This window comes from Danaus plexippus, chromosome 19 (assembly GCF_018135715.1).
Source record: "Danaus plexippus chromosome 19, MEX_DaPlex, whole genome shotgun sequence".
Lineage (NCBI taxonomy): Eukaryota > Metazoa > Arthropoda > Insecta > Lepidoptera > Nymphalidae > Danaus > Danaus plexippus.
In genome coordinates, this window is record NC_083549.1 from 3,139,104 (window position 1) to 3,167,081 (window position 27,978).

General features: G+C 31.5%; 4 protein-coding genes and 2 long non-coding RNA genes across 10 annotated transcripts in view; 3 read left to right on the top strand and 3 right to left on the bottom strand.

Moving 5' to 3' along the window:
- Positions 1–2,879, top strand: part of LOC116768198 (DENN domain-containing protein Crag) — a 28,750-nt gene extending 25,871 nt beyond the window's left edge. For all 5 annotated transcript variants that reach the window (XM_061523408.1, XM_061523411.1, XM_061523410.1 and 2 more), the window contains one exon: positions 276–2,879. In XM_061523408.1, the coding sequence (XP_061379392.1) occupies positions 276–465 (190 nt within the window). In that variant the 3' untranslated portion in view covers positions 466–2,879. The remainder of the gene's footprint in view (positions 1–275) is intronic.
- LOC116767987 (uncharacterized) lies at positions 2,871–4,328 on the bottom strand. Its single transcript, XM_032658593.2, has 3 exons — positions 4,046–4,328; positions 3,749–3,967; positions 2,871–3,635 (listed from the first exon to the last, which is right to left on the bottom strand). Exons 1-3 carry the CDS (start codon positions 4,247–4,249, stop codon positions 2,958–2,960), a joined length of 1,101 nt encoding a protein of 366 aa, XP_032514484.2. The 5' UTR covers positions 4,250–4,328; the 3' UTR covers positions 2,871–2,957.
- Positions 4,329–6,969: 2,641 nt separating this feature from the next.
- On the top strand, positions 6,970–19,783 carry LOC116768109 (alpha-tocopherol transfer protein-like). Its single transcript, XM_032658748.2, has 7 exons — positions 6,970–7,082; positions 11,818–11,907; positions 15,092–15,251; positions 15,909–16,164; positions 17,707–17,817; positions 18,206–18,342; positions 19,015–19,783. Coding segments are annotated over exons 1-7 (879 nt in total). The 5' UTR covers positions 6,970–7,081; the 3' UTR covers positions 19,139–19,783.
- A 255-nt stretch (positions 19,784–20,038) lies between these two features.
- LOC116768162 (alpha-tocopherol transfer protein-like) lies at positions 20,039–27,951 on the bottom strand. Its single transcript, XM_061523418.1, has 7 exons — positions 27,839–27,951; positions 24,360–24,402; positions 23,010–23,169; positions 22,225–22,471; positions 21,939–22,049; positions 21,493–21,626; positions 20,039–20,825 (listed from the first exon to the last, which is right to left on the bottom strand). Exons 1-7 carry the CDS (start codon positions 27,938–27,940, stop codon positions 20,714–20,716), a joined length of 909 nt encoding a protein of 302 aa, XP_061379402.1. The 5' UTR covers positions 27,941–27,951; the 3' UTR covers positions 20,039–20,713.
- LOC133319360 (uncharacterized) lies at positions 22,395–23,789 on the top strand. Its single transcript, XR_009752998.1, has 2 exons — positions 22,395–22,538; positions 23,227–23,789. It is a non-coding gene; the product is annotated as an uncharacterized LOC133319360 (long non-coding RNA).
- LOC133319359 (uncharacterized) lies at positions 25,894–27,830 on the bottom strand. Its single transcript, XR_009752997.1, has 2 exons — positions 26,365–27,830; positions 25,894–26,188 (listed from the first exon to the last, which is right to left on the bottom strand). It is a non-coding gene; the product is annotated as an uncharacterized LOC133319359 (long non-coding RNA).
- Positions 27,952–27,978: the final 27 nt, after the last annotated feature.

Here is a 27,978-nt window from a genome sequence, read left to right on the forward strand (position 1 = left end):
ATTTTCAATAATTATCTTAAGTTACCAAAAGCTACCAGCTTATTGGTGGATAAATTTTGCTATTGTGAGTTTACATTACTGAACCACAATTAACTAGATAACTAATCACTAAACAGCATGGGTCGCAAAAAAATATATCTTATCACAATTCAACAACATTGCTATCCATTAAATAATAGGCGTCACAAAAAAAAATCTTATCATAGTATAGCGTCATTGCTCTTCAGTAAATAGCAGGCGACGAAAAAGATATCTAACATTAATTTATCACACAGAGACATTCTATTCCTGGCAATGGCTGCACTCGGAGAACAGAAGATCAATGTGACGGTGTTCCAGAGGGAATATACGCGAGCCATCGAACAGCTGGGAACAGAGGCTCGGCCGCAAGACCTGCCACCCTCACCTACAGCTGTCTGCTGTAGACATTACTTTAAGAGACTTACACTCGACGTAGACGACTAGAACAATACACCTGTTCCCCCTACCACAAGTTTGCACCTTCAAACTACGTACGCAGCGTTTCCACTTTTTCATTCATAATATCAACGTTGGTTCAAATGACAGTGGAAACGGTCCGTATGCAGTAGCTATGCGGACTTGTAGTAGGTTTATATATAGTGAACCTTGAACGTATAACGAATATATAGTTATTATGTATTATTAAAATTCGTTTGAACATTATATTGTTATATATAACTGGTTTGATTTGTCACAAATAAATTATTTGAGCGACAATAAGTTACTTGTATGAGGTTTTAGCTTAACGACGACATAACGTATATTTGATATAAGTACCCTTACCAATATTTATCGTCTAACTTCATACGGACAGTTTCAAATTTTTTATTCGTAAAACTTTGTACTTGATGAGATGAAAACTTCTCAGTATTCCCTGGAAGCATGGTGCCGCGTCCATCGCCTTGCAGGGAGAGGAGCTTCAGCAGTGCCTGGGACTTGCGACCCAGGTGTAGGTTTAAGGAGGCCCTATCTACACCTCCACCGTCCCAGCTCCTCTCTCTACATAACCAAATTAGAATCGAACCTACTAAGGCTGCCTTCGACTCACGTTCCAAAAATTAAATATCACGTGCGCTTATGAATAAAAAACTAAGAGACGGTGTGTATGTAGTTTGACAATACAAACTTGTGTTAAGGGTAAGTCTCGTCGTGACGACTTGTGATAGTTATTTGTTTGAAATAATTTTTAATTCTAATACATTAACAGTTCGGGCTTATGAGAGAACGTTGCATCACTAACACTGATTTGAATTTCGAGACTCATATTATCAGGAAATGTCACATCAACGAGGCTTATTTCATTTGTTTGCTCAAAACGCTTTTTTATTTGTAAACGCAATATTAATTATGATTAAATGTGATCAAGAAATCTATATCTTACAATTAAAGAGTATTTGGTTTGTTTATGTAATAATTCTTACATGTTAAGGGCGAGTGCATCAGCCGTCCGGTGTGTTATGGTAAAAATAACTAGTTATGACTCATTCAATCCCGTCCTATAGACATCGGGGTAGAATTTATAAGCATACAAAAGGGCTCTCGTACAATCATATCTATGCTAAGGTATTGGCCGATACGTTGATATATGGAATCTAAGCGACCCAATAACGTATTTTAAACACCCTGTACAATATAACCCCGCAGATCTCAGCACACTGTATCTAACTTCGGCCTTATTGGAATTGCGGCTTTAATTGCATTAAATTGTTCTCATTAATATGGCTTTAAAATTTTATTTTGGTAATATAACACCTTTGTTTGCTGAGAGTTTTTTTGATGAACATAATTATATCTGCTTTATATAAAAGTTTGATATCATTGTAAAAGATATATAAAATCTTGTTTATGTTTATGACATACAATAATGTGGTATAAGATAGAGAAAGGTCTGGTTAAAAAAATATTAAATGTTTTAATGAGTATGCAATTATAATTTGAGATTTAAATTGCCTTTATAGTACCTGTAAAGAGGGTTCAGGTTATGATGGTGTCAGCTTAGACAAGAAAATCAATTTATAATACACACAGAATATATACATATAATTCGGTTTGGTTACAAGCATGTTTGCCTTTTGAGCCGGCTGGTGCTAATGCGGAATGATTTGGAATCGTCATTTGGTTTTTTGTATATAATTAAGTTTTATATAAAATAGTATTTTATTCTGCAAGATCTTAGTCTAAACACCCACTTTCATTACATGGGCATTCCAACGACACTTCAATGTGATTTTTACTTTATTGTAAACGTGGAGTATAGACGCCATAAGTTGTCACGTGACTGCCAAAATTGAAAGTATTTAATATCATCGTATAAGAAATATAAATAAATTCTTGTTTCAAATGTGATAGTTTATTGTTAAAATTTTGAGCTTTCTCATAATAATTGGACATTTTATTGCGGCCTAAACAATCTATAGATAAATATTATTGTCAACACGAATACTCAATGGATACAAAGATTTTGAAAGCGTTCAATGGAATATATTTATTTAACCGTCTATAGCTTAAGGTACATTTATAGAATTATTTTAAAGTTAATTATGTTACATGAGTGGTACATTGTATACAATTTATATATATTAATGGAGTGGCTTCATATTTTTTTTGCCTCTAGTGATGTCACAGCCATATTTCATTTGTACAATGGTGATAGTCACTCAGATGTATTTTTGTAATGAAAGGATAAAGAATTAAATAATTTTTAATGTATTATTAGATATCTGAACACGGTAATCAAAAAGACATGCAATAAGTATTGCGTAATGTTGTTACTTTGTATCGATTACAATTATAATACAATTGACGAGTGTGAGATGGATATAATTTTTATAAAAAAAAAAATATAATGCTTCATTTAACCAATGTTTTATTGTTTTCATCTTTTCAACTTTTTTTTTTCTTTATCTTAGTCTACTAACCTACATTATTATACTAACTCAGCTGGTCATTCCAATGACCCTATATAAAAACCGGCCATCATCATCATAGAAACAATCATTAACTTTATATGTAGCACCTCTTTTGTAAGCCTTTTTTGGTATTCTTATTCTTTCAGGATAATTGTCGATTAAAACCTCTTCGTTATTTTCTTTAAAGTTTGTTAGGGACATTTCTCTTTTTTCATTGATTAATTCTATTTCTGTACTGTTTGTTTCTTTAGTCGAACTTTCTGTCTTTAAGGTATCTATAGAGTCAACAATGATGTGATCATTTAAGTTGACATTGTCTCCTTGTTCTAATCTGTCTTTAATTTTTCTTGTTAATTCATCTAATGTTACCATTTTATTGTCTTTCTTTGAAACATTCTTATTTTCTTTGATTGTTTGATCCTCTGTTCTAGTTTCCCTATATTTTTCTTTTTCTTCTTCTTTCATGGCACATTTTTGTATAATTTGCTCAAACTCCCCCATTTTTTTACTTGACAAGTCAACCTTAAGGGATTTTTTATTAAGAGGTGGTATTGTGCGCTCAGAGAATTTTAGAAAGTGTTTTCGTAGATCTTCTGGTATGTCGAGAGTTCCTTCTTTCAGTTCCCTCCAGTTTCTCATAGCTGAAGCATCATGACGAGCTATTCTTTGTTCAGTGGCAGGTTTCCATGGATATTTCAGTACTTTCTGAAACATTTTAAGGAATTTTAAATATAATTCTGAACTTTTGCTTACTTAATGTTCAAGTAATATTTTTTATAAAAAGTATATATAAGTTTTATAGTTTAATTAAAACTAACCTTTGCAACTGATTCAGTGATAGGAAAGCTTTCCGCAATCCTTTTCGGTGTCCATTCATCTGGTTGTGTTGAAGCGAGATGACGTATTTGTTCTTTTTCACTCCAGGTCAATAGGTTTGGCATATTTTCTTTAAAATATTTTTCTTTAACTATTTGATGGCGCAATTCATGTTTTCCGATAAGGGTTTCATTCAAATGTTGGTTATACGCTTGACCGACCTTAAATTGGCGTTTTAAAAGAAATAAGAAAATATGAGAAAGGTAATAATTTCACCAGAAAATTGTTATTAAACTTACATCGTAAAAGTTACTATCCGACTGCTCGACAAACTCTTCTGCATTTTCATTATTGATTCCAATACCTTCTTTTCTAAAAACTCGTAACCTATTTTCTAAACCAGGATTTGGATTATGATCGCTTCTCTTGGTCCTGCTTCTTAAAGTTCGAATAGGAATTTTGTGACAAATGTAGTAAAGGCCTCTTAATTTAATATTAAACATACTGAAACAACAACAATCATACGTAAACTAAAACCTAATAACTTTGAGGTTATTCCAATATAATAACATATACATAAATCGCAGTGTCAAATGAGAAATGTCAGTTACCAGTTTTGACAGTAAAACACTGACAAACGACTTTCAAAAAAATGGTTACTACGTAATCATATTTTAAAAATTACAAATCCTTAAAAATAAAAACCATAATTTTTGACAAATAAAAACTAATCGAAAGAACCCTCATACTCGCATCTTCCGGGTGTTTTGAAACCGACCGTCTTCAGTTATTGGATATTGTGGTGTCCTCATAACTTATGTTGGGCTAAGGAAGCAGAAAGGAAACTTTGAAGTCTTGCAAAGTGTGGCAGTGATTTATTTCGGGGCAGTTTTTTGTCTCACATAGCTCAGGTCGAGTCTAGTGTCAGATTTGATCATCCTTTCGTAGTAAGTAAGGATACATCCTAAAGTTATTAACGTGTCTGGACCCTTCTAGCCGGTAAAAGGTCAAGTTTTTATTCGCTTATATGTGGACACATAATATAATTTATACTTGTATTTATTTCTGTTAACTTGAAACATTTAAAAAAAATATAAGAATTTACCCATTAATTGAGAAAGATTGCGACTCGCTTATACAGAGAATTATTTATCCTTAAGTATCTCGTCTCCAGATATCAATAGTTTCCTCCTCAGTCATAAAGCTTATCGTATCTCTGATTACCATTAGGGCAAGGACTACAGTGTACCTGTCTCGGGTAGGAGGGCTCTCGGAGAGAACCCTTCGTCTGAGGAGACCCGGGCGGTTCGCCGGCAGGGGGAGTCGCGCCTTATGCGGGATTGGGGGAGGACCTGACGGGCCAGCCGTATGGTAAACGTACAACGGCTGCGCTCCGTCCGGTCCTAGAGCGTTGGATGAGGCGGAAACGCAAACCCCTCACTTTCCGTCAGACGCAGGTTTTCACCGGGCACGGCTGCTTCGGGGACTACTTGTGTCGGACGGCCAGGAGAGAGCCGGGAGGAGGCTGCCATGAGTGTTGCGCTGCGGTGGACTCGGCCCAGCACACCCTCGAGGTGTGCCCGAGATGGGCTGCGCAACGCCAAGACCTTGTGGCGGCGCTCGGCGGAGTGGGCTTGTCGCTTTCGAGTGTCGCGGAGAAGATGCTCGAGAGTGACAGGTCCTGGATGGCGGTGTCCTCCTTCTGTGAGTCGGTCATGTCCACGAAGGAGGCATCTGAGCGGGAACGGGAGGTTGCGGCTGATGCACCCTCCCTCCGCAGACGACGGACGGGGGTGCGCCGGAGGCGATATTTGCAACGCCTCCAATAGCGCCCCTGCACTCCGGGCTGAGGTCGGGCTGGTAACCCGGCTCCTGTGAAAGCCCCGCGTCGTCGGGGCGATCCTAATTGCCGGGATCGCCTCCTTTCTCCGAGGGAGTAAGTCCGGTCTTTGCCAGGACCGGCCAGTCGCTGGTGTGCCCTGTCGCTGACAGATCCGGGGTGCACCAACATAGCGGCCGATGGCTTTCGCAGTGGTTTTAGTGAGTAGGGACCTGCCCAGGTCGAGTCTCACACATCGTCTCCGGCCCCACCAAGGCCGGTGAGACGGCTCGTAAAAAGAGTTTCCCTGCGTCATCAAAAAAAAAGGACTATAGTGTACATAGACCATCCGAATCATAGCGGAGATATATCCCCTAAACACAAAAATTTTCAGTTTGGAGTATGAGCGGGAGAGCATAATGGTTACACGTCTTACAGTAAATATTTCTTAATCAGACATCTTAAACTAAATGTAGGTCATATATTTTTATGAACCTTTAAAGTTTCTGATAGAAGTTATGGTCCATTCAAAGTGTCTGATACTTATGATACCATTTTAGAATGATATTCTACAGCATAAACATATATAAAATCAGCTATGAAATTTAAGTTAAGTAACTCTTATTTTTAGTGACTTTCGCAAATGACACTTGTTTAGCTGTCATTAGTCGAATTCCACAAGGAATCATTTGAATAAGGCACATGAAAACCTAACGTCATCCATCTAAAAAAATTCTAACAAGTGCGAGCCGGACTCGCCAATGAAGAGTTCCGTAGCAGCAAGTAGATGACATAATATAAAAGTTATTGTAGTGCCTTGTAACTTTGATCGATGTTTTATAAACAAAATAAGTTGGTTTTACATACATCTTTCAAACAATTGATTTTGACGAAAAATAGTTTTAGCAACCTTAATGTCTTTTTTAAACACCTATCCATAGACACCCATCACGTATAGGTTAGCTGGAAAAAAAATGGTCTAATCAGTTCCATTTATGGAGTGACCACGTGACATGGTTACCAGAATACATCAACCTACAAAGTTTCAACTATGTAGACCCAACAGTTTCGGAAATAAATGGCTGTGACATACGGACGGACAGACAGACATGACGAATCTATAAGGGTTCTGGTTTTTGCCATTTAGCTACAGTAAACTAAAAATGAGTAATTTCCAATTTGTCTAAAATCTTGAACTAAAACGATCTATAACAAAACTTTATTTGCCAATAAGTCTTCTATTAAGTTTCCTCGTAAATTTAGTTAGAAATAAGCAGTCACAAAATTTAACCGTTACATAGTGATATGATATATTTTGAAATCAAAATAGATTTTATCTGACTGCTACATTATTTGGAAGTTATCAACAATGGCCCTTCTTATTTTATTGTGCACTGTATATTTTATTCTTCAGTTCGTTTTGAGCAGTCGATCGACTCGCACGTAATATTACCGCGTAACCGTTCATTCTATGAGTTTTCTTAAATAGACGTAAAATTCTAACAAGGAATAATTAAGTAAGTTGTGAAGTTTATATTACTGTTTATATATTCAGATGAATATTTACAAATAATTTTGTTTAATATCAATTAAAAGATATACAAACATAAGTATAAACAAAACAAGATTGTATTGTGTGACCCAATAGGAATGAAAATCGTAACGATTTAAACATTATGAATTTTAATTGCAATTGTTTGTTGGGAAAATATGAAATAATTAAGTTTTCATAATCGTTACTCTTCTTATATTTTCAATATACGCAATTAAAATATTTCTAAACTGTGTTATTTAATACACAATTGTTTTGTTTTCAAATATTTATTGATTAAAGTCTGGAATTAATGATTTTACAAAACCCTCATATCCGCAATAAAATAGATATTATGTTATGCTTTGTTTAAAACTGTAAGTTGTGTAGACATCAGTCTAAATCGATGACATTAAAAAATAATCGTAGTATTTTTGTTATTTAAGAAAATACCTAAAAATACAGGAAAAAATCCAAAAAAATTGTATAAATTGATAATAGGTAATATAAAAATAAAAATATTTATAAAACAAATATCAAGCCGATGTTTAATTTCGAATTCAACTCGTTACTTAATTCTATTTAATTTATGCTCAAAGTAAGCTGTAACATGTAACGGTGGATAAATTAATGAAACGTCATAATTCAGTGTAATTTATATGTGCTGTAACGATCCTCAGATAAACATTTTATCTTATATAATATAAATTATATAGCAACTAAATCATACGCGACATTTAAATATTACTTAAGCCCGTTTACACAATTACTCTGTAGAACACGTTAAAAAGGTCCCTACTCCCTACGTATTTGAACTATCACCAGAAGCCTACTTGCTGACATTTCAATTATATTAGTGACACAAGTGCTACAGGGGCCTCTAGTCGGTGTCAACGAAAATTTATTTAATGTTATCCAAAATATTTCCAACTCCAGGGGCGAAAATCATATTTTCAAGGAAAAACACATTATTATACCCATTTTTGGAAAAAAAATTGAAAATCTAGATTAAATCGTTGCTGTTCGAGGCTTGCAATCGCTGTCTTAAGGATATATTTTACAGCTACTAAGTAGTTGGTATATAGATTACATTAATTTTAATAAGATATTTAATTTAAATTCTTCAACTTCGAAGTAGTTAAAGGGCCCACGTCAAATCGTTATACAGGTCCCCCAAATAAATTTTGATGTGGGGCCCATAGAGGGCAAGTTATTGCATAAATATACGTGTTTTCGTCATAAATAATGATATGTTACTAGATGAATGATACCATTATTCAGAGGGCGACCTTAAACGTGATTAGAATCATAATCGCAACATTATAGCCACAACAGGTAAATATCACAGTTTTTTATAAACTTCCTAGTAGGCAAAAACATTACAAATATATATATTTTTTTACATAACTTTACCAAGGAAGCAAATAATTAATGAAACAATGGATGATAATTTAAATATTTTTCTTTAAATACATTGAATTAATAAGATGATTTTTATATTACGATATTTTGTGTATCCAAAATGAGACTACATGTTTTTTGTCGTTATCATTGTGCTTACCATAAGTCTGAAACGTTACAGTACATTCGAAACGCTACACTTTTCTCATTCAATATCCTACTTTAAAACTATATGGTGAGGTGATTTATGAATAAGAAAATAAAACGTTTGATATGTAGTGTGATTCAAGCTTGTGGTAAATGCGTTCATCTCCAAGATACCCTCGACAGTTATGATAGCGAGAGATAAGTATTAAAATAGGTACAATAATATTATTTTATTTAAAAGATAAAAAACGACAGATACAGGCTAAAGTAAATAAATCTTAATAATGTGATTTAAATGAAATTAAGCTTTTCGGACACAACGCATTCTGCATTATTTTATTACCACATAATCCCGTCATTTCGGTTCCTTCAGCAAACGTGATCACGAGCTGACGAAATGAAAGTGTAAAATTAATTATAAAATAATAAAAAAAACGCGTATTATCCAAAAACCTAAGTGTCATTAAAATGAGTACACCCGAAAATCCTATACATCATTAATAATATGATATTTTCCTGAAAAATCATAATTTCATGGTATTCATATCATCTTGAATAAATATCATTTTCAATCGTCCAGAAATCATATTGAAAAATGGACATTCAATATTTTTGTACTGAATGTTTTTTGTATTTAAATATCTGCTTCCTATTTTAATCTGTGGCGTGTACATATTTTTTTTCATAATGCGGATACACAAAAAAATTTGCATAACAAAACAACTAATGAATCATATTTGAAGACCTGTTTTTAAAATTAAACAGTTACCTGCTAAATCACATACATATGTTTTTCTATACATACGTATATTAATTGCATAGATAAATTAGATAAGCTGCTAATTTTGACATTGGCATTGTAAGGTGACATTGTATAATGAAACAGAAAAATTTGATACGACCATGCATCTTGATTATAAACTTGGCAAATAGATTACATTTTTAAATCCGACTCGACGTTAAATATCCTTTGTTTGTTAATAATAAAACAAATGAATTATAACATTGTTGAATTTATCTAGTAATTGTGTATTTCTTTATTATGTAATTCTACACTGCGAATTTCTAACATCTACAAATTACACGTGTTAATAATCCGAAATTTATTTTATTTATTATGACTTTAAAATATAACATTTCATAATAGCTATATTGACATTTGTGACGTTTATGACTCAATTTTTTTTAATGAATGTAAAACTATATTATTTTCATCATAGAATTTAAAATATGGTGTTCTCTCGGAGGGTCGTTATGCAAAATAGAATAATTCAAATCTATGATAAATACATATAATTTTAAAATAAAAACAAACTCATTATTATTAATTAAAAAGTTTAAAAACAAAAATACTAGATCTCTAGTAACTGAACATCGGAAAAAGACAACAAGATGTGTAGATTTCTATTTGAAGTCTTTTAAAAATAATTAAATTTTCGACTACTAAGTACTAACCGATGTGGACCGATGTTATCCATGAAACTAAATATTAATCTCCTAAGGAGAATTTCTAGTATTTATTGCACTATATCCTTTGATTGCACATACTAAATGGGTACTGTAGTTGTGAAATCTGGTTGCCGGTCTCAAATCAACTATATATTAAGTACTTTCTTATTTGGAACAGACGGTCGAGATTTAAGTTCGTTTCTCAATAAATGCTGAAAGTAAAAAATAGATTTTTATTTATAATGTTTTATTTGGCGTTTTAATAATTCATTATATTCAATTCTATTTCAACAATGACAATTTAATAAAATAGAACTGACGATTTCTTAAAAGATAATTAACAGATTAAATAAATCAGGGTTAGGTTAAATTTTGAATATTTAAATCAAAAATACAAAAAATTGTTTTACCCTAATAGATAATTCCTGGTAGTTTTCCTAAGAACATATATTTTATTTTTTCTAATAAATTTATTAAAATAATATCTATTTTAATAAATAGCAAGGTAATTTAATGATAAAGTTAGCGAGATAAAACAAAAAGTACCAAGTCGGGTCGATTATGAGAATTAAGGTAAAATTGTGCATAAAATAAATAAAACGTTTTCCTAGAAATAATGCAATCGCTAACAATGTTAGTGACTTTGGCAGGAAGTTGATTTACAAATAAGTCCATTGTGAGGAAGTGAGATAGGAGGATTTTGTAACACAAAATAGAAAATATTAAATCAGTAAAGTCAATCCATAAAGCATAAACAATTTTTTTGATATCGTCAACATTATTTCGCCGTTTATAATTTCGCCTCTCGAGACTGTTCAATTTTATTTCTTTTAAAAGTTAATAACGGATCGTGTATCCTCCATTCTACAGACACTGGCAGAATACACTGTGCACGACTTTGTGCACGAAGGCCATAATTTAAACAAACAATAAAAACAAAATTTGGCCTCTCTAATATTCTTACGTCACTGGCATTGCACGCTGTGGTATATGCAATTATCACAATTAACTACATTCTACAAACAGTTTAAAATATATTTAAGGTACAATTTATATAAAATCTTTATATAAATTTAACAGTTAGTGGTAACTGGCAATAGAAACACTCTAAACGTGTTTGAAGATACTTTCACATTTGACCGCAGCTATGCCTACCGTTTTAACCTCAACCTTGAATAGTTACAGATATTGAATTCATTAAAAAATATCGCGGATGAAGCAACATAAAAAATAGTTCAATAATATTTTTATTTCCAACCATTTTCAGTGTATTTTTTTTTTCTCAAATATATTTACTGTTCTAAAATTGTAGATACATGTGATAATCATCTCTTATCATCAATCAGGTTTTTCAATCACCATACATTCTTAATCCTAACGCCGACGACTTATAATTATACTATAAACCTTGCTTGTTAAGTTTACGATGGACTCCTACTGAGGAGTAAACGCAGATACTCAGATAGCAACAGTCGTAATTAAATAAGTAATCAAATAAAAGCAGTGACTGTTGCACTAAGCAACAACAATATCAAATAAATAATTAATTACATTGTTTACGTACTTAACAATTACAATGTATTTATCTCTCGATATATATTTTTATTTCAACGACCCGAAATGCAGTTGAACAATATTACGATAAGAAAGTTGTAATCTTTTAGAAAACATACAATCGATTAGTGAATTTTGTTTTAATCTTCTTATTATTGCCTTTATTTCAGTGATGCCGGACCAGGAATTGGAATGGAACACAGCCCTCGTTCCGATAAAGGATTGGTTGGTCAAACAACCTCATCTACCCAACGATATAGGTGACCTTTTTTATACATACTTCGATTTCAAAATTTACAAATTGATATGAAAAATGCGTTATATTTTCAGTTTTCTTTTTTCTTTCTTTGAGGGGGCAGTAGAGATTAAGTAAATTCCGATTGGATTTCTAATTTTTGTTGGCTGCCAAAAAATAATATTATCATTACCTGTTATTATTATTATTATTATTATTTTTACTGAATGGATCAAGGTTACATCTTATTTAAAGAAATTGATGTTAGTATTTACTATTTAATTGTATGCATTTCTATTATGCATATCTTTGTTTATGTTTTACTATCTGCGGAAATTTAAATACATTTACATGCATTTATTTAACACATGAGATAAATAACATTTAAACTATAAGCAGATCGAATTGGTTCACTTTCAAACATATGCCTTTCGACATATAACTTACGACCCACTAAAGTGAAAGTTTTTTCGCCAGTGTACGGTTATGTTTGGCTTTTGGATAACCATAACAGCTTATATTATAAAAAGTAGTCACAACGTTATCTTAGAAAATAGTTTTAGTGTTGATCCAAATATATGTGAAAAATATTCTAATAGAATTTTGTAGTCGAACATCTTGTTGTTGGACGTAATCATTTGTTGACTTTTCCCAATTACTGACACTGTAGTTCGAAATAATAAGTGACACTGTAGTTCGTAAAAGGTTTAAATATATTGAAAATATTGGTTATTGTAACTATTTACTGATTTTTGTATTCGAATATTTTCAAATTTAATATACAAATATGCAAAATTGAATTTAATATATATCCTTTTATATGAATACAATAAAAATTTAGAAGGGACATGTGTCAAAATCAAATCAAATTAATTTACAGAGCTAAGTAATCAAAGGCGAAATACTTGATTGTTAGTAATTTTCCTAATAAACTTGGTCTAATAAATAAAAATTTTAGTTGAAAACGCTTTTTTAAATCTATTTTATTAAAAATATATTTATTATTTAGTAAATTCTATTACGTCTATGTCTCCAAATTTAAAGCTACCAAACGAAGGTTCTTTCCAAAATGCCAGAATATTTCTGAACGATTATTTTGACTGATAAAGATTATTCGAATACATTGTTGAATTTTTATCAGCCGATGACGGTGATAAGTTACAGTTGTAATCTAAATTATAAAAACGATAAGTCTAATAGAATGATACAGATAACTGCAACATACAATGTAACATTCATGAGTCATGACCTTCCACATTTATAATCTGTGTATTTTGATTCACTTATACTTATTAATTATCAGACTTTTTTTTTTCATTTATAAATTTATTAATGTTTAACAAATTATTATTGTTTATAAATTTTTTATTACAATTTTAATTATTATTTGACACAATTTGTTTTATTTTTAATAAACAGATAACGTTGTGTTTTAATTGCTTATCACTGAATTTTATTTATATGCATCAATTTTTTATTTCAAATATTATACATGTTTCGCACAGATATTGTTATTATTTACGTTATATTGTATACATACATTAAAAGTCAGGAACACTTTATTGTATATTAAAATTAATACGACTTAAAAATTTGATTTTCACTACCAATGCTTAAGTTAGATAATTATTTTCGGGATGACTAATCTATATTATCAAAATACTAGGATCTTGTTATTTAATTAAAACATGTGATTAAAAAAAGCAAAACAAAAGAGAACTTTGTTGGTATTATTTTCTTATTTTACAGATCTTATTATTATAGGATGTGAAATCCAATATATCTAAAAGTAAATGATTACCTCCGTGTGCATAGCCGTTAAATGTGCATAGCCGTTAAAATATTTATAATAAGATAATAACCATAATGAGATAAATGCACTGCTTAATCGTGTAATTAAGATTGTGATTTTTAATAAAACGATAAGTATAATATATTATCCATTTAATGTATATATATATATATATATAATGAAAACAGGTTATCATTCGTAAATCTTCTACTTCGCAGTACTTGATGAGAATCGGTATACGTTACGTATACTGTTACGAATGATGACGCAAACTTTGACTAAGGCCCCTGAGATCGATATTATACCCTCCTCACTGACATTAATATATTTTGGTTTGTTAAATTCTTTCTCTGTTCCAGATAATTCTACAAAAAAATTATTGATTGTTAATCTTATAGAACTATTGAATTCGTCATTATAGTTCTCCTAATGTCAAATGAATGTCTTAAGTACGAAGATATTTAAATCATATATAGCTAATTTTGTTGAATGTAAATTCGTTCTTGAATGCATCGTGGATAAATCTCTTTGCATTATATTAGTTGACATTCAAATTGTTTTTCATTCACATATTATATTTGTCATAATTTTGAGCAGCGTGGGAAACAACTTTAATCAATTCAAAGTTTTTTTCAACAACATATCCAAAACTATTTTTAAACCTGTTTTAATAATAATATATTTATATATATTAGTTATATAAAATTAAAAATATATATTATTGAATACATCTCTCATGTACTTCACAATTTCCTAACGTAAGTCATACGTTTAAAATTCAACGGTCACTCTCTAAATCCTTTTAAACTAACGTTCCACATAATAAGTTGTATGTTACTTAAGTTGCGTCTAATCTGCATTGGTAAAAAGCGCCCACGCAACCCATACGAGAAATGTGCCCATTGTTTTATAAAACTGTTAAAATTTAAAAACCTTACGCAATAAGCAATAAAACACATATTTGTTTAACCCGTTTATGTATTGCATAGACGGCGCTTACGTGGAATGTAATGCTTTTTCCGTATAGTTAATTAATACGATAAAATAAACTTGTATATTGAGAACATGAATCAATGTGATAGCTGTTAGCGTACACATATTTCTATCAACACATAACATAACATAAAGAAGTGGAAATATTGTATTCTGCTAAGGTTATCAATAAAAAAAAACTATTCCTACTTATTGAATTTGTGTCAAGAAATTACAATCATTGGTTAGAAAAGAAATGCCTCACCTTTTCTTTATACTGTTGATTTGGAAGAAGATATTAATTAAGAACTTTAAATACATACTGAGTACTGACAATATGACTGACAAAAATCTTCACATTAAGTGATGCTTTAGAAAATTAGGTTAAACGACGTAGAATGTTATGTATTTTTGCCAACACTATGAACAACTAAATATTTGTCAGGTGATGTGCTCCTTCGTCGATTCTACGTGAGCTGCGATCGTTCTATGGAGCGAGTAAAGAGAACGATTGATCTGTTCTTCACAATCCGATCAACAGCACCAGAACTGTTCCTTAAAAGGGACCCCTGGGCGCCGGAAATACGAAGAGTCTTTGAAATAACGTAAGTTCCTTAGACTGTATAAAAATACGGTTACTTTGGCTCTAATTTTTATTGAGATTCCTATAATTTTTATAGCAAGAAAGCAAGCAAGATTCAAGATATTTTGAAGCAAGAAATAATTATTTCTTTCATAGGTTTTTTTATTTCCTAACTTATATTTACCTTGACTATGTTTAAAATTTACAGGTTAAAGGTTAACCGCTAAGTTTAGTGCAATTATTCATTATATCGATAACCCGTGATTATACTTTCTTTTTATGCTTTGAAATAAACAGATATCAAATTCTTTACTTTAACATTTATGTGAAGTCATTCGTGTATCTAATAATTTCTATTTAGAACCAGTATAATAATTGAACAACAAAAAACATTGACGCACTAACTTGTCCAAACCACTGTTGGGTTTTTTTTTTGTGAATAATTTTAATAAAAAAATTGCTCACACCAGACATTTAGCAAATGATACCTATATAGCATGCAATCTAAAATGTTATTTTATCAAATGGTTTTTGTCATAATATATTTGTTTGTATTCACAAAAAACTAACACCAATTCACGATAATTTAATTTGGTTTTTAAAATAACCGTAGTAAATATTTTAATGACTATAATTAAATTGAAATTTTCATATGACAGTGTTATTGTGCTATTCACAGTGACATGTTGCCGCTACCAAATAAGACGAAGGAGAACTACAAAGTATTTGTATACCGTCTGAACAATCCCGACTACGATCTGTTCAACTTCATAGACGCTATCAAGGTGTTCTTCATGTTGGCTGACACTCGACTCACAGAGGAAGACGATATTCCTTCAGGAGAAATACCGATATTCGATGCTACGAACGTCACCCTCAAATTCATGGGAAAAATCAATCTGACAGTACTCAGGAAATATATGCTTTACACACAGGTATGTTTCAACATATATAAATATATAATATGTACCTATATACAGATAAATTATATTTTAATGTAAGCGTATATATAATAACCTTCATAGTACTCTCCTTCGTAAGGTATTAGTACTGAATTATAGTTATTATCTCACTTCTTATCAGATTATAAATTACTTATGTAGCAATATTAGTTGATTTATTTTTTAACTTAAATAATGAAAACTCCATTACAAGCACGAAATGAAATTTACGAATATTAAAGCAAAATTCAAATATTTTATCTGTGAAGTGATTTTTAAATGTTGATGACAGACGGAAGGAAATATTTTATTATTATAAGTTGCCAGCTATTAAAAACTAATTTACCTAAAATTATAATGTTAATCGTTCGGAACGATATAATGTGGTCTCGGAAATTAATAACCAAGGAAACTAGAACGAAAAACTTACGAATGGTAATAACATTGTATAATGTAAAGGTTTGCGATACCAAAACAAGACATTTTAGAAAGTGTTACCATGCCAGCTTTCATATAAATTTTAAGAAATAACTTTAATGAATTTGTTACTGTAATAGTAATTTACTTTGTTTATTATAAAGACGTGTTTTTATACAACATTTTTTTATTCGTATCCATTTTAAAGTAATCATATATGGGGTCAGTAATAATTATTTTAAAATGTCACTTGTTGTTCTTCCAAAATCAAGTAACGTAATTCCAAAGGTGAGGGGTCAATGAAAGTGGCCATCGCAATGCGATTCTCTTTTTTTGTTGCAGTTTTTTACATTTAACTATCGTTTTTTGGTATGGAAATAAGACGTAATCCTAGCGATATTTTATGCGAATTTTTTTTTACTCAATAAAACAAATGAAATGGTAAAATTAACTAAAAGTAAGTGGAGGACCTTAGAACTTAGATGGCCTGAGCTTAGAAAAAATTATAAATACGAAGAAGATGGACATGTGGTGGCAGATTAAAATGTAAAATAAAGTCACATACCTAGCTAAATATGTATCATAAAATAATCAAATATGAATAGTTCCTACCACATATATTGTTACGAAAAAGTTTGTTTGGTTAGCGTTGGTTAGAGTTTCGTTATAATGTAACTGAAAAAGTACTTAATGAATTTTAATATTCTTTAAAAAAAGATCTTTCACATCAGAAAAACGTATAACCTATGAACAAACTCGTAATTTCGTGTATATTTTGTGGGAACACATGACAGTTCTTTGTAGTACTAACTGTAAGCAATAGATGGCGTGGACTGACAGTCACAGTATTCTTTGAGCACATGTAATTCTTTTCTCGTTCCAACAAAGGAATATTAAAAATAAACTGAATATATATGTACATATGTACTTCATATAGTACTTGTATTTAATAAATTATATTATATATCTTCATTTACAATAAGTAATCAAGTGTATATTTATTTAAAAAAATAAAATTGTGTTTAATGGATGGGGAAAAAACAAAGGAGAAACTACATATGTTTTTATAAAAAAAATCATCACTATCGTTAAGTTATAATATGAAATGTTTAATTCTAGGAAGCTCTGCCAATAAGACTAAAACAGGTTCATATAATAAACGCTCCGCCTTACATCGGGAAGTTATACGCGATTTGCAAACCGTTCATCAACACTGAGGTCGCTAAACTGGTGGGTATAAAATACCTTTATTGCATTTATTACTTCGAAAGTCTCTCTCACACACACATGCAAGGAAAACATTCAAATATATTAAGTTTGATAATGAAAAAGTTTTAACAGAGGAATCAATCTCCGTTACCACTTTTTTTTTTTGAAATGTCTATTGCTGTTAGTCCTGCAGCTTTTACAGCGTCACCGGATCTCTGTTACTTCTATATATTTATTTTGTTGTAGAAACAATTTAGTTTTAGCTTTTTTTCTCCTAATTTTGTATGTAAATTGTTAAATGCACCGTCAGGAAGAAATAGCGACAAAATTAATTTGACCCACCGACTACGAGAAATCGTTTATAATTAAAAGCAACCCGTTATTGATAATGTTATTATGTATATACCAGATAAAATTCCACGAGCCGAATTCAAGCACGTTGTACGAAGACGTACCAGTTGAGATATTACCGGACGAACTCGGAGGTTCCGCTGGCACCATCGAGCAGATCAAGAAGTACTGGATCAAGAGAATCGAAGCCAAGAGGTATGACAATAACATACTCGATACCACACCACCCTCTAATACGATTTAAATGTACTGATTGATGTGACTAAGTCAAAGACTACATACATTCTACACTTTAGGACCAAGACTCAGTTAGATAAGTGCTTGAAATATTTAACTAACTATAACGCTGGAGATGTTTTAAGTTATTAAATATATATATATATATATATATATATAAAGTATCTAAAAATCTTTTAGATAATAATTGAGTTCAATAAATCATGTATTTTTTCTACTTACACACAGCATTTGAATATCGTAGGTACCTATATTGTTTTCAATACAATTTCACAACGCTTCATGTATTAATTCCGAGGGATCTGATATGTATAGCGCTAAGACAGAACGCCTAGATGTAAATAACACGTTACTATCATCATTTTTTTTTCTTCAATGCGTTGAAATGTTTTCGAAATCATTGAAACTGAAGTATAACAAAATCAATAAATCTTAACTTTTATAATGCTGTTATAATGTGTATGCCATAAAAGTAACTTATAACGTAAAATTCATTTTCATGAGTTACATTTATTAATGCGTCTTCTGTGGAATTTCGGAAGCTTCGCGAACTAAACCGTGGCCAGATTCGAGTAGGTAAATAATTAAATATATAAAATACGTCATAATAACAAACAATTAACCCAACAGGGACTGGTTCCTCTCGAATGACAAAGAGTGGTGTGTGGATGAGGCGCTTCGTCCCCGAGAAACCACGAGGGATGAAAGGACTACTGACCTCCCCGGATCATTCCGATCACTAGCCTTCGATTAATGACCACAACATATAATAAAGCGATTTAAGCAATACAGCTTCTAGACTAAAGCGACTACGTAAGCGATGCAGACCTATATATGGCGTAGTTCCATCTAATTAGTAAACATTTTCCACATCAGCGAGAGCTTCTAGACTAAAGCGATTATCACTATGCAAGCGATACGATGTATGACGTAATTGTATTTAATTCTCAAACATTTTCCATATAATCTAAACCTTATGTGACACTGAAACTATGTTACACGATAATCAAATTGCATGTGCTTTTATACTGATCGTAGGGGGATCGAAATTTAAAAAAAAACAGCAATTTCATCAGGTGGCGATAAACATTGGTTTTAAATAGCGTTAGTATAAAATTTTATGACATTTTTTAGATTCAAAGAGTTAATTGAACAAAGTATTTCATATACTTATAACAAATTTAACTGTCACTGAACCCGTGACAGTTATTGTCTACTATGCTATTAAAACGACAATTAAAATTATTAACTAAAATATACATATATCATCTTATTTAATGAAATAATTTATATTATATCAATTAGTTTTAAGGATTTATTTTTTTTCCTCTTATATTCACGTTACCATTGTCCTATGTTAAAAAATATCAAATATAAGATTAAAAATATTTTATTAAAAGTGCCTTTTCAGTTAATACCACCAATAACTTACTAAACCGGCCAGTTATATACTATTTGCAAGTTAAGAATTTATAATGTTAATTAAAAAATGTTAAACATATGTATGAATTAACCTAATTTTTTTCCTGGTCACCCTATAACGTGAGATCGGCTTTATTGATTTCATTAATCCTATTTCAAAATAATTTCTAATACGTCTTACCTTTGTAATAATCCAGATAATGACGCGAAAATTTTGAAAAATAAAAACGGAAAAGTTATAAAAAGAGTTGTTATTAACTTTATCATAAATTATCATAGTGTAACCTTAGCTTTATACACTCTTTGCTAAATAATCTTATCCGTCAGAATCAGACCACAGATCGGTCTATGGTCGGCATTAAGAACTAATTGTATCTAGCATTTACCCAGCTCCCTAGTCGATGATACCTTTGACTTGACAGGACGACGTCTATCAAACCTGCTAGTAAATAATATTTTAAAACTGCTAAAATCTCCACACTATGCTATAAGAGATATACAATAAATAGTTGCATAATTTTGACAGGTTAATTTGTAATTTTTACATGTGACAACACCAAGATATATGACTTAAAACTTCAACATTTCAATTTTGACAAAAGTTGTCACATTTAAAATTTGTATGATTGCCATAGCTTAAAACAAATATGTATGATTTGTTTTAATTGAATATATCTCAACTATGAGTATTCAGTATTTACACATTATATTTCTTTATTACATAAACACATTTATAGCTTAGTGCCATTCACCTAAATACATACTTCATCCGTGCGAAACCTGCACAGTGTATTCTGCCAATGCAGCCAGCTATATGTAAACAATTATTATTTTGAATTAATTTATTTAAAAAAAATCTTTATTATATTCCAAATTTAAATAGAGTAGTTAATATATTTTTGACCGCCTAATCTATGTGCAGGGTCCTGAATGAGCCATTCATCGTGTTATCCTGAGCGCTGCTCTTCATTTTCTTTTTCATATCCGCTTTCCACATGTCATCATTCAAGAACATTTGTCTGCAATAAATAAAATATAAAGATTTATAGAAAATATGTAACATTTTTAAGAACAATTTAATATGTGAAATACGGGCCAATCGATGCTACAACTACGTCATAAAATAGAGTCGTGATATTTTATAAATCTAAATAAGGTATGGTTTAAACGTAACTTTTTAAAAATTAAGTTTTGATTTTGTGATTTTCATATACATTTGAAGTTTTGTCGTTTATTAAAAACGAAAATAACAAATCGCCGTTAAAAGAAATAGGATAAAATCTAACATCTAAATAACTCTAACATTCTTTAAAATTCATTATAAATATCTGTAATAAAAACAAAGTGAAAATACCGCCCATATATACGGCCTCAATATATTTCAATAACGTTCACTGTCCAATAATTTTATATACGTCACAAATAACGTGAGAGTTTATCAGCAATCACTTATAATATTAATTTATATTGCATAATAATTTGTGTTTTTTTAGATCTACTAACAAAGATACTAATTGTGACTTCAGTCGAGACTGTTAAATTTTATTTCATTCAAAAGTCAATCCCGGATCGTGTCTCCTCAATTCTACACGACACTGGCAGAATATCTTGTGCACGTCTTTGCACGGTAGAGGCCATATTTGAAACAGACAACAACAATATTAATTTATATTCATATGTAAATACCTATTTTTTTCTAAATTTTGTATCCATTCTTGATTTTGTTCATAAATACTTTGCCCTTCGCCGCCATATTCAATCGGTAAATGTTTCTTATCGACAATTTTGTGTAGACTTTTATAATCCGTGTAGAAATGTATCTGAAATATATATATTATCGCAGAACTTATTAGTTGCTGGAAACAAATAGCTTGAAATTATTTGACTTTAATTTACTTATTATAATGTAAAGAGTTTAGTAAACATTATTTGAATAACTAGGTATTTTTAACAACTAATGCTACCTAATTAAATGCAGGTTTCTCAATAACAAACTGAAGACTTTACAAAGGTTAATTTGTCTTTCACAAAAACACACAAGAATGTTAAAAAAAATAATTTTAATAATTTTTTTTTGTACGGGTATCGTATTTCGTTTTCATAAAAAAAATCAATGAAAATAAAACGCTTACAATATCACAAACTTCTGCTGGCAACACTGGTTTTATAAAGGCGTAAATTTTATCGTAAAATGATGGCGCATTAACAGCAACTATTCTCTTGACACGTACAGGTACACCTTGCTATAATAATAAAAATATATAAAGTTAACATGTTATCAAATAATACGAGAATAATATTGACAGCGTTAAATGTGAATAATATTCATGGTACGTGTATATTTAACGTCTCTTATATAATGTTCTCTCAATGACATATCCATATGAGTAATAAGACCAAAATTGTTCGCGTATTTACCAGAAGAAATACTATGAAATCTCTTAAATACATGATATTCAGTTTGGGTATAATTTTCATGGTGATGTTCGTCATGTCCACGACCAGCAAGTGTTCGTCGAGGAGGTATGGCTGGTACTGGATCCAGTAATCCATGGTCATACAGAGGGCTTTCAGCATGTCGAAGAATGAGAACCTTTCTAAGGTTGCATCGTCGAATTTGTTTATTATAACTTCAGTGTTGCCGCAAACATAAGTTCCGCCAACCCTGGGTATATATTATCGACCTTCTTTAGCACAGAATCATTGGAAAAAAAATAATATGAGAGTTATAGGTAAAGCTAATATATTTTATTTATTTATTTATGTACTAAAAAATAATAATAATTACAATATAAAAAAAAATGTGATGAACAGAGATTAACCCAACTCTTTATAAAGATTTGCCAGAAACTTTTTGATAAAGAAAAAAGAGCAGAAATTATGGTGCACCGTGTAGGTACAGAAAAAAAAAGTTACACTCAAATAAGCATTCGAACAAGTGAATAAAAATAGAATTTTAATTATATATGTATATACATAAATACGAATAGTGCAACCTATTTGTAACTTTATAAATATATATTTTTGGTATTGGTTCGCGATCTAACATGTAATGTAATAGTAAAATTTGGCTTTTATTTTTATCTGAACATCTACATATTTCCGATCTACAAATCCTAAAATGTTAGTTTTATTTAAATGAATACTTGCTAATATCTAAAGCAATGTCAGTTGTAAATTATCTAAAGCAAGCTGTTACTCACATTAGTGATAAAGCTGTTTGTACATTAGGGGACAGAGGATCTCGCAAAGTATAGATCTCTGACAACCTAGATCTGGTAGAGCAGAAGTTGTCTATACACTTCTTGGTTTTCTCCAGGCTTCCGTAACAACTGTGAAGAAACTTAGTGATGACGACATCGTCTGGAAAATATAAAGTATATGTTGATTCGTGTAAAATAATTATGTTTTTTTCATTAGTTCCAGCGTAAGCTGTAATTAAACCAGTGACGCCGTAATATAGGTACGTGTGCTGTTTTTATTGCGTAACAAGAGTAAGGACTAAGGTTATATGTTCTAAGACATAATTGGTAATTTCATGGCCATATAAAAACAAATAAGAATATAATTATATCATACATTCGACTTTTGTTCAGTATGAGCATAGCTAATCACTTCTAATATTAAACATTTTTGTGATAAAGCAAGAAGTTGAAGGTGAGTTGGTTTATATAAAAACTTGTTTTTACTACTTTAGCTTCTATTCTTAAGTCATCAAAAAATATTTTAAACGTCATTATTATTATTATTATTCAACACAGACGACTGAAATGTCATTATTTGACATTACGCTTACAACTTTTTAACAATCAGTGAGGGAACAAAGATAATCCAGCTATCCAGCAGACACGACACTGGCAGAATATACTGTGCACGTCTATGCACGGATGAAGACCATAATATAAAAAAAATCAAACAGTGAGAATATTGACCCGAAATTGTCAAATAAGCATATTTATAAAAAAATAAACCCTCTCTTATTACGAATTGTTTATCAATTTCACCTTCTACGGTGTTGAAACATGGGATTACTAAATTACTACTCCCAATTTGTCTTAAATAATAATGGTCATTGGATATAAGGCAATAGGACATAAGTATGTACCTGTGTACGTGCATACGATATTAACATATTTCAGTTTTAACTCAGAAAAATTTTGTAGACTTGATATAAAGAAAAACTTAATGATCTCAAAAAAATCCGTACGGTAATTTATTTGCATCTATTAATATTAAATGTCAGAACATAAATATAAAAAAAAAAACTATACTTTTTCACTCGTTTACCTTTGTTAGTAGCCTTTAATACGTAATAATCTGAATTATATCAGAACTATGTTTATCAAGAATTAGTGGCCTGGTTTTTGTATTTTATTATAAAACCTTTAGTATATTAATATCATAACAGAGCTTGATGAAACTTGTATTGTAAATGCATAACATACCAACCTTTTATACCTACAGCTAATGATTAAAAATAACCAAGCTTTTACCATTTAATTCATCGAAATATACAAATAATCCTAATTGTGAATTAAATCAGTTCAACTCACCAAGATCCGAAGGCAGGTGAGGCTCTTTAGACATCCACTCTTTTATATATATCGGATTTTATTATAAATTCATTATTTTAAAGACAGGACGCCAGCCTCGCTGACGTCTCTAATGTCACTTGTTTCAGTACGTTCCAGTACGTTCCAGATATTTTAAAATGGAACTTCAAGTCTTCTAAATGTTCTTGTATTTCTCGAAGGTTCTTCATAATCACATTCTTTATGCTCCGCCCTCGCTGAACTCTGCAGTCCTCTGTCGTGCGTCCAGACGTCATATTTAAACCAGAATTCAAACATAGTTCTATTCTCTTTGATTTCGTTTTACTTTTAACAATAGTAACGACGACCAATAAGGTGTTATAATAATTGGTGCCAGTTATTTCCATGTTGCATCCGTCATTGAAGCTGCTTGCGCCGATACGGCCATTCTGGCAGGCGGTGCGTGCTCTGCACCTGCCTGGTGATATGTTCTCTCTTGCTTAGCTTTCGTTATGTTCTCGTACCCGTTGCAGGTCTCGTAGAGTATGGGCCAGGTTCAAGAATTGATGCTTCATCGTCCGAAGTCATGCCGATACGGTTATACTGATGCGTGCTCTGCATTGTTTTCTGTGATAACAGAGAGATACTTATGTAGTCTAGGTACTTCCACAGTAAACCTAGATAACTTTATATTGTTATAGTTATGGTTAACAAATTTGTTGTTGTCGTATGGGTTACGTTGTTTATTACGACTCATCGTGAGACGAAATCATAATATCAGGTCCAATTATTTAATCTACTTATGGCTTTGGGGCGTCACACGAACATTCATAACATATGTCATAGGACGTCTCCATCCGCCTAAATTTTTTTTTTTTTTTTTTCTTTATTTGTTTGGCGTAAGACGTCTCCACCCGTGTAAAATATGTTTTTTTTTTCTTTATTTGTTTGGCGTAAGACGTCTCCACCCATGTACAATTTTTTTTTTTTTTTTTTTTTTTTGTTTTTTTTTTTTTTTTTTGGCGTAAGACGTCTCCACCCGTCTACAATTTTTTTTTTTTTTTTTGTTTTTTGTTTTTTTTTTTTTTTTTTGGTTATTTTTTTTTTTCTTTCTTTATTTGTTTGGCGTAAGACGTCTCCACCCGTGTACAATATCATTTTTTTTTTTTTTTTTTTTTTTTTATTTGTTTTTTGTTATGGTTCGGATCCGCACGCCAAATGCATCTTTTATAGTAATATATCTCAAAATAAGTGTTAGACAATCACATTACTAGCAATGATTAATGGTAATGCGTTTGAATGAAGCAATTTGAACAAAATGAAATACGCTCACCGGATAACTATTAGGTAGGTGAACGGTCCACCTAACTGCTTGTTTAGTAATTCTGTGTCGTCCCTCAGATGCTGTGAAGTCTCATCGTAGCTGGTCATGTGCCACATTTCGAAGTCATCCATTGTCTAAAATCACTTTACAAGATATTAATCATTTTCAATTATTTTCTGGATTTTGTATAGTTCACAAAATTTTAAATATAGGGATATCCGATTTCTGGGGTTATATTTTTATTATTACAATATCTCCCTTCTGGAATCTTTTAATCGTAGCTCGACCTCTCAAAAACCTAGCTTTGTATCTTCTCTCCGCCTCGACCATCCTGTTTTGAATGTGTTGGTGCATTACTTCGATTTAAACGGACTGATTGTTGAATTGTAATCTAAACTGTCAAAGCATAATTGACTTGTTCGTATGTGCAAAACATCGGCAAGGATACTAAATTTTCCACATGTATTCTTATCACGTAATAAATCTGCTCCGGTTAATATATTAGTAGTCGTTTCAAAACCTGGAACTATAGAAAATTATTTCTACATTAATAACTATTTAACTATTCATTGAAATAGTAAGGTCCGATCTCAATCCACGCAAATAGTTTACGATTTGTTTTCTACTCCCAGAGATTTTATTTGCAATTGATTCTTTTATACGCACCACTGCAAACTTGCTTTTAATTTAGGGTACATTTACCAGTCGATATTGAATTGAAATTCGGCGTCATCTTCTTTTTCTCGTCGGAAACACGATTCAAACGCATGATCACGGTTAGCACAAAAGGAACTGAAATTAGTTATATTCGCAATAGATGTATTTGATCAGGATTTTGGAGTCGAGTATGCTTCCGTTTGAATTACAGCATCGTTTTTGTAGAGGCACTGCCGTGTGTTAACCAGACATGTTGCAAATATTACTGTGAAGAGTATGTCTATTGTCGTATTTAAATAAAGCAATGGTCTTAGTAGTTTGATATTAAAATCATGCAAGTTCTTATAGATCGAGTGAGTACCTTTCTACTCAAGTCTTCCCAAGGCCTCCCTACGTCATCTCATGGTATTCTTAAGGATACAGCAAGGACCTGTGGTTGGCTCAAGAGTAACACGCGATTAGTTCAGAGGTACGCTCTCCACATCTGTGGTGTAGACTTGTCTTCTCACGGCTCCACAAGGCATCCCTACGGAATCTCATGGTTCTCTTATGGATACATCAAGGACCCGTGGTTAGCTCAAGGGTAACACGCGATTGGCTCAGAGGTCACGCTCTCCAGATCTGTGGTGTATAATTGTCTTGTCACGGTACCACAAGCCTTCCCTACAGAATCTCATGGTTCTCTTCAGAATACATCATGGACACGAGGTTAGCTCAAAGGATAATAAGAAATGTTAGCTATGGTCTCACGTAATGCCTCTTGTGTAGATGTTGCAACTAACCAATCGTCTGCACACTTTCTAGCTCACTCCTTTAAAAGACTTTAATTCGAATGTCGTAGTTACTGATTTGGTACGTATTTACAGCCGTAAAGATGCGTTTGAATCAATCCCGAACACACACACTATCACCGGGATCAAAAGATGATAAAATTAATATGATCTTGTTAGTAATTTTAATCGTATCCCTTGTTTTTTTTAGTAGCAAACGTTCGGTCACGCTCTGCATTGTTGACATCATTTGCATGAAAGACTGAGGAGCGTTCTTCATTACGCAAGTTCTCCGGATGATTATTTTCTTGAGCTGGATCAGGATTTACAAATACACTAAGACCGGCAGTAACTGATCACTAGAGCGATCCCACTTCTGATATCGGATTTTATTATAAATTCATTATTTTAAAGACAGGACGCCAGCCTCGCTGACGTCTCTAATGTCACTTGTTTCAGTACGTTCCAGTACGTTCCAGATATTTTAAAATGGAACTTCAAGTCTTCTAAATGTTCTTGTATTTCTCGAAGGTTCTTCATAATCACATTCTTTATGCTCCGCCCTCGCTGAACTCTGCAGTCCTCTGTCGTGCGTCCAGACGTCATATTTAAACCAGAATTCAAACATAGTTCTATTCTCTTTGATTTCGTTTTACTTTTAACAATAGTAACGACGACCAATAAGGTGTTATAATAATTGGTGCCAGTTATTTCCATGTTGCATCCGTCATTGAAGCTGCTTGCGCCGATATATATAATACATTTTGAACGTCTGTCATCTGGGATACGTTAAAAATAAATAAGAAATGGTTCATTGATTCTAAAATATTATCATTTACTAATGAAATCATAATTACATTCGATTAAAATATAACTTCTATATAAATAA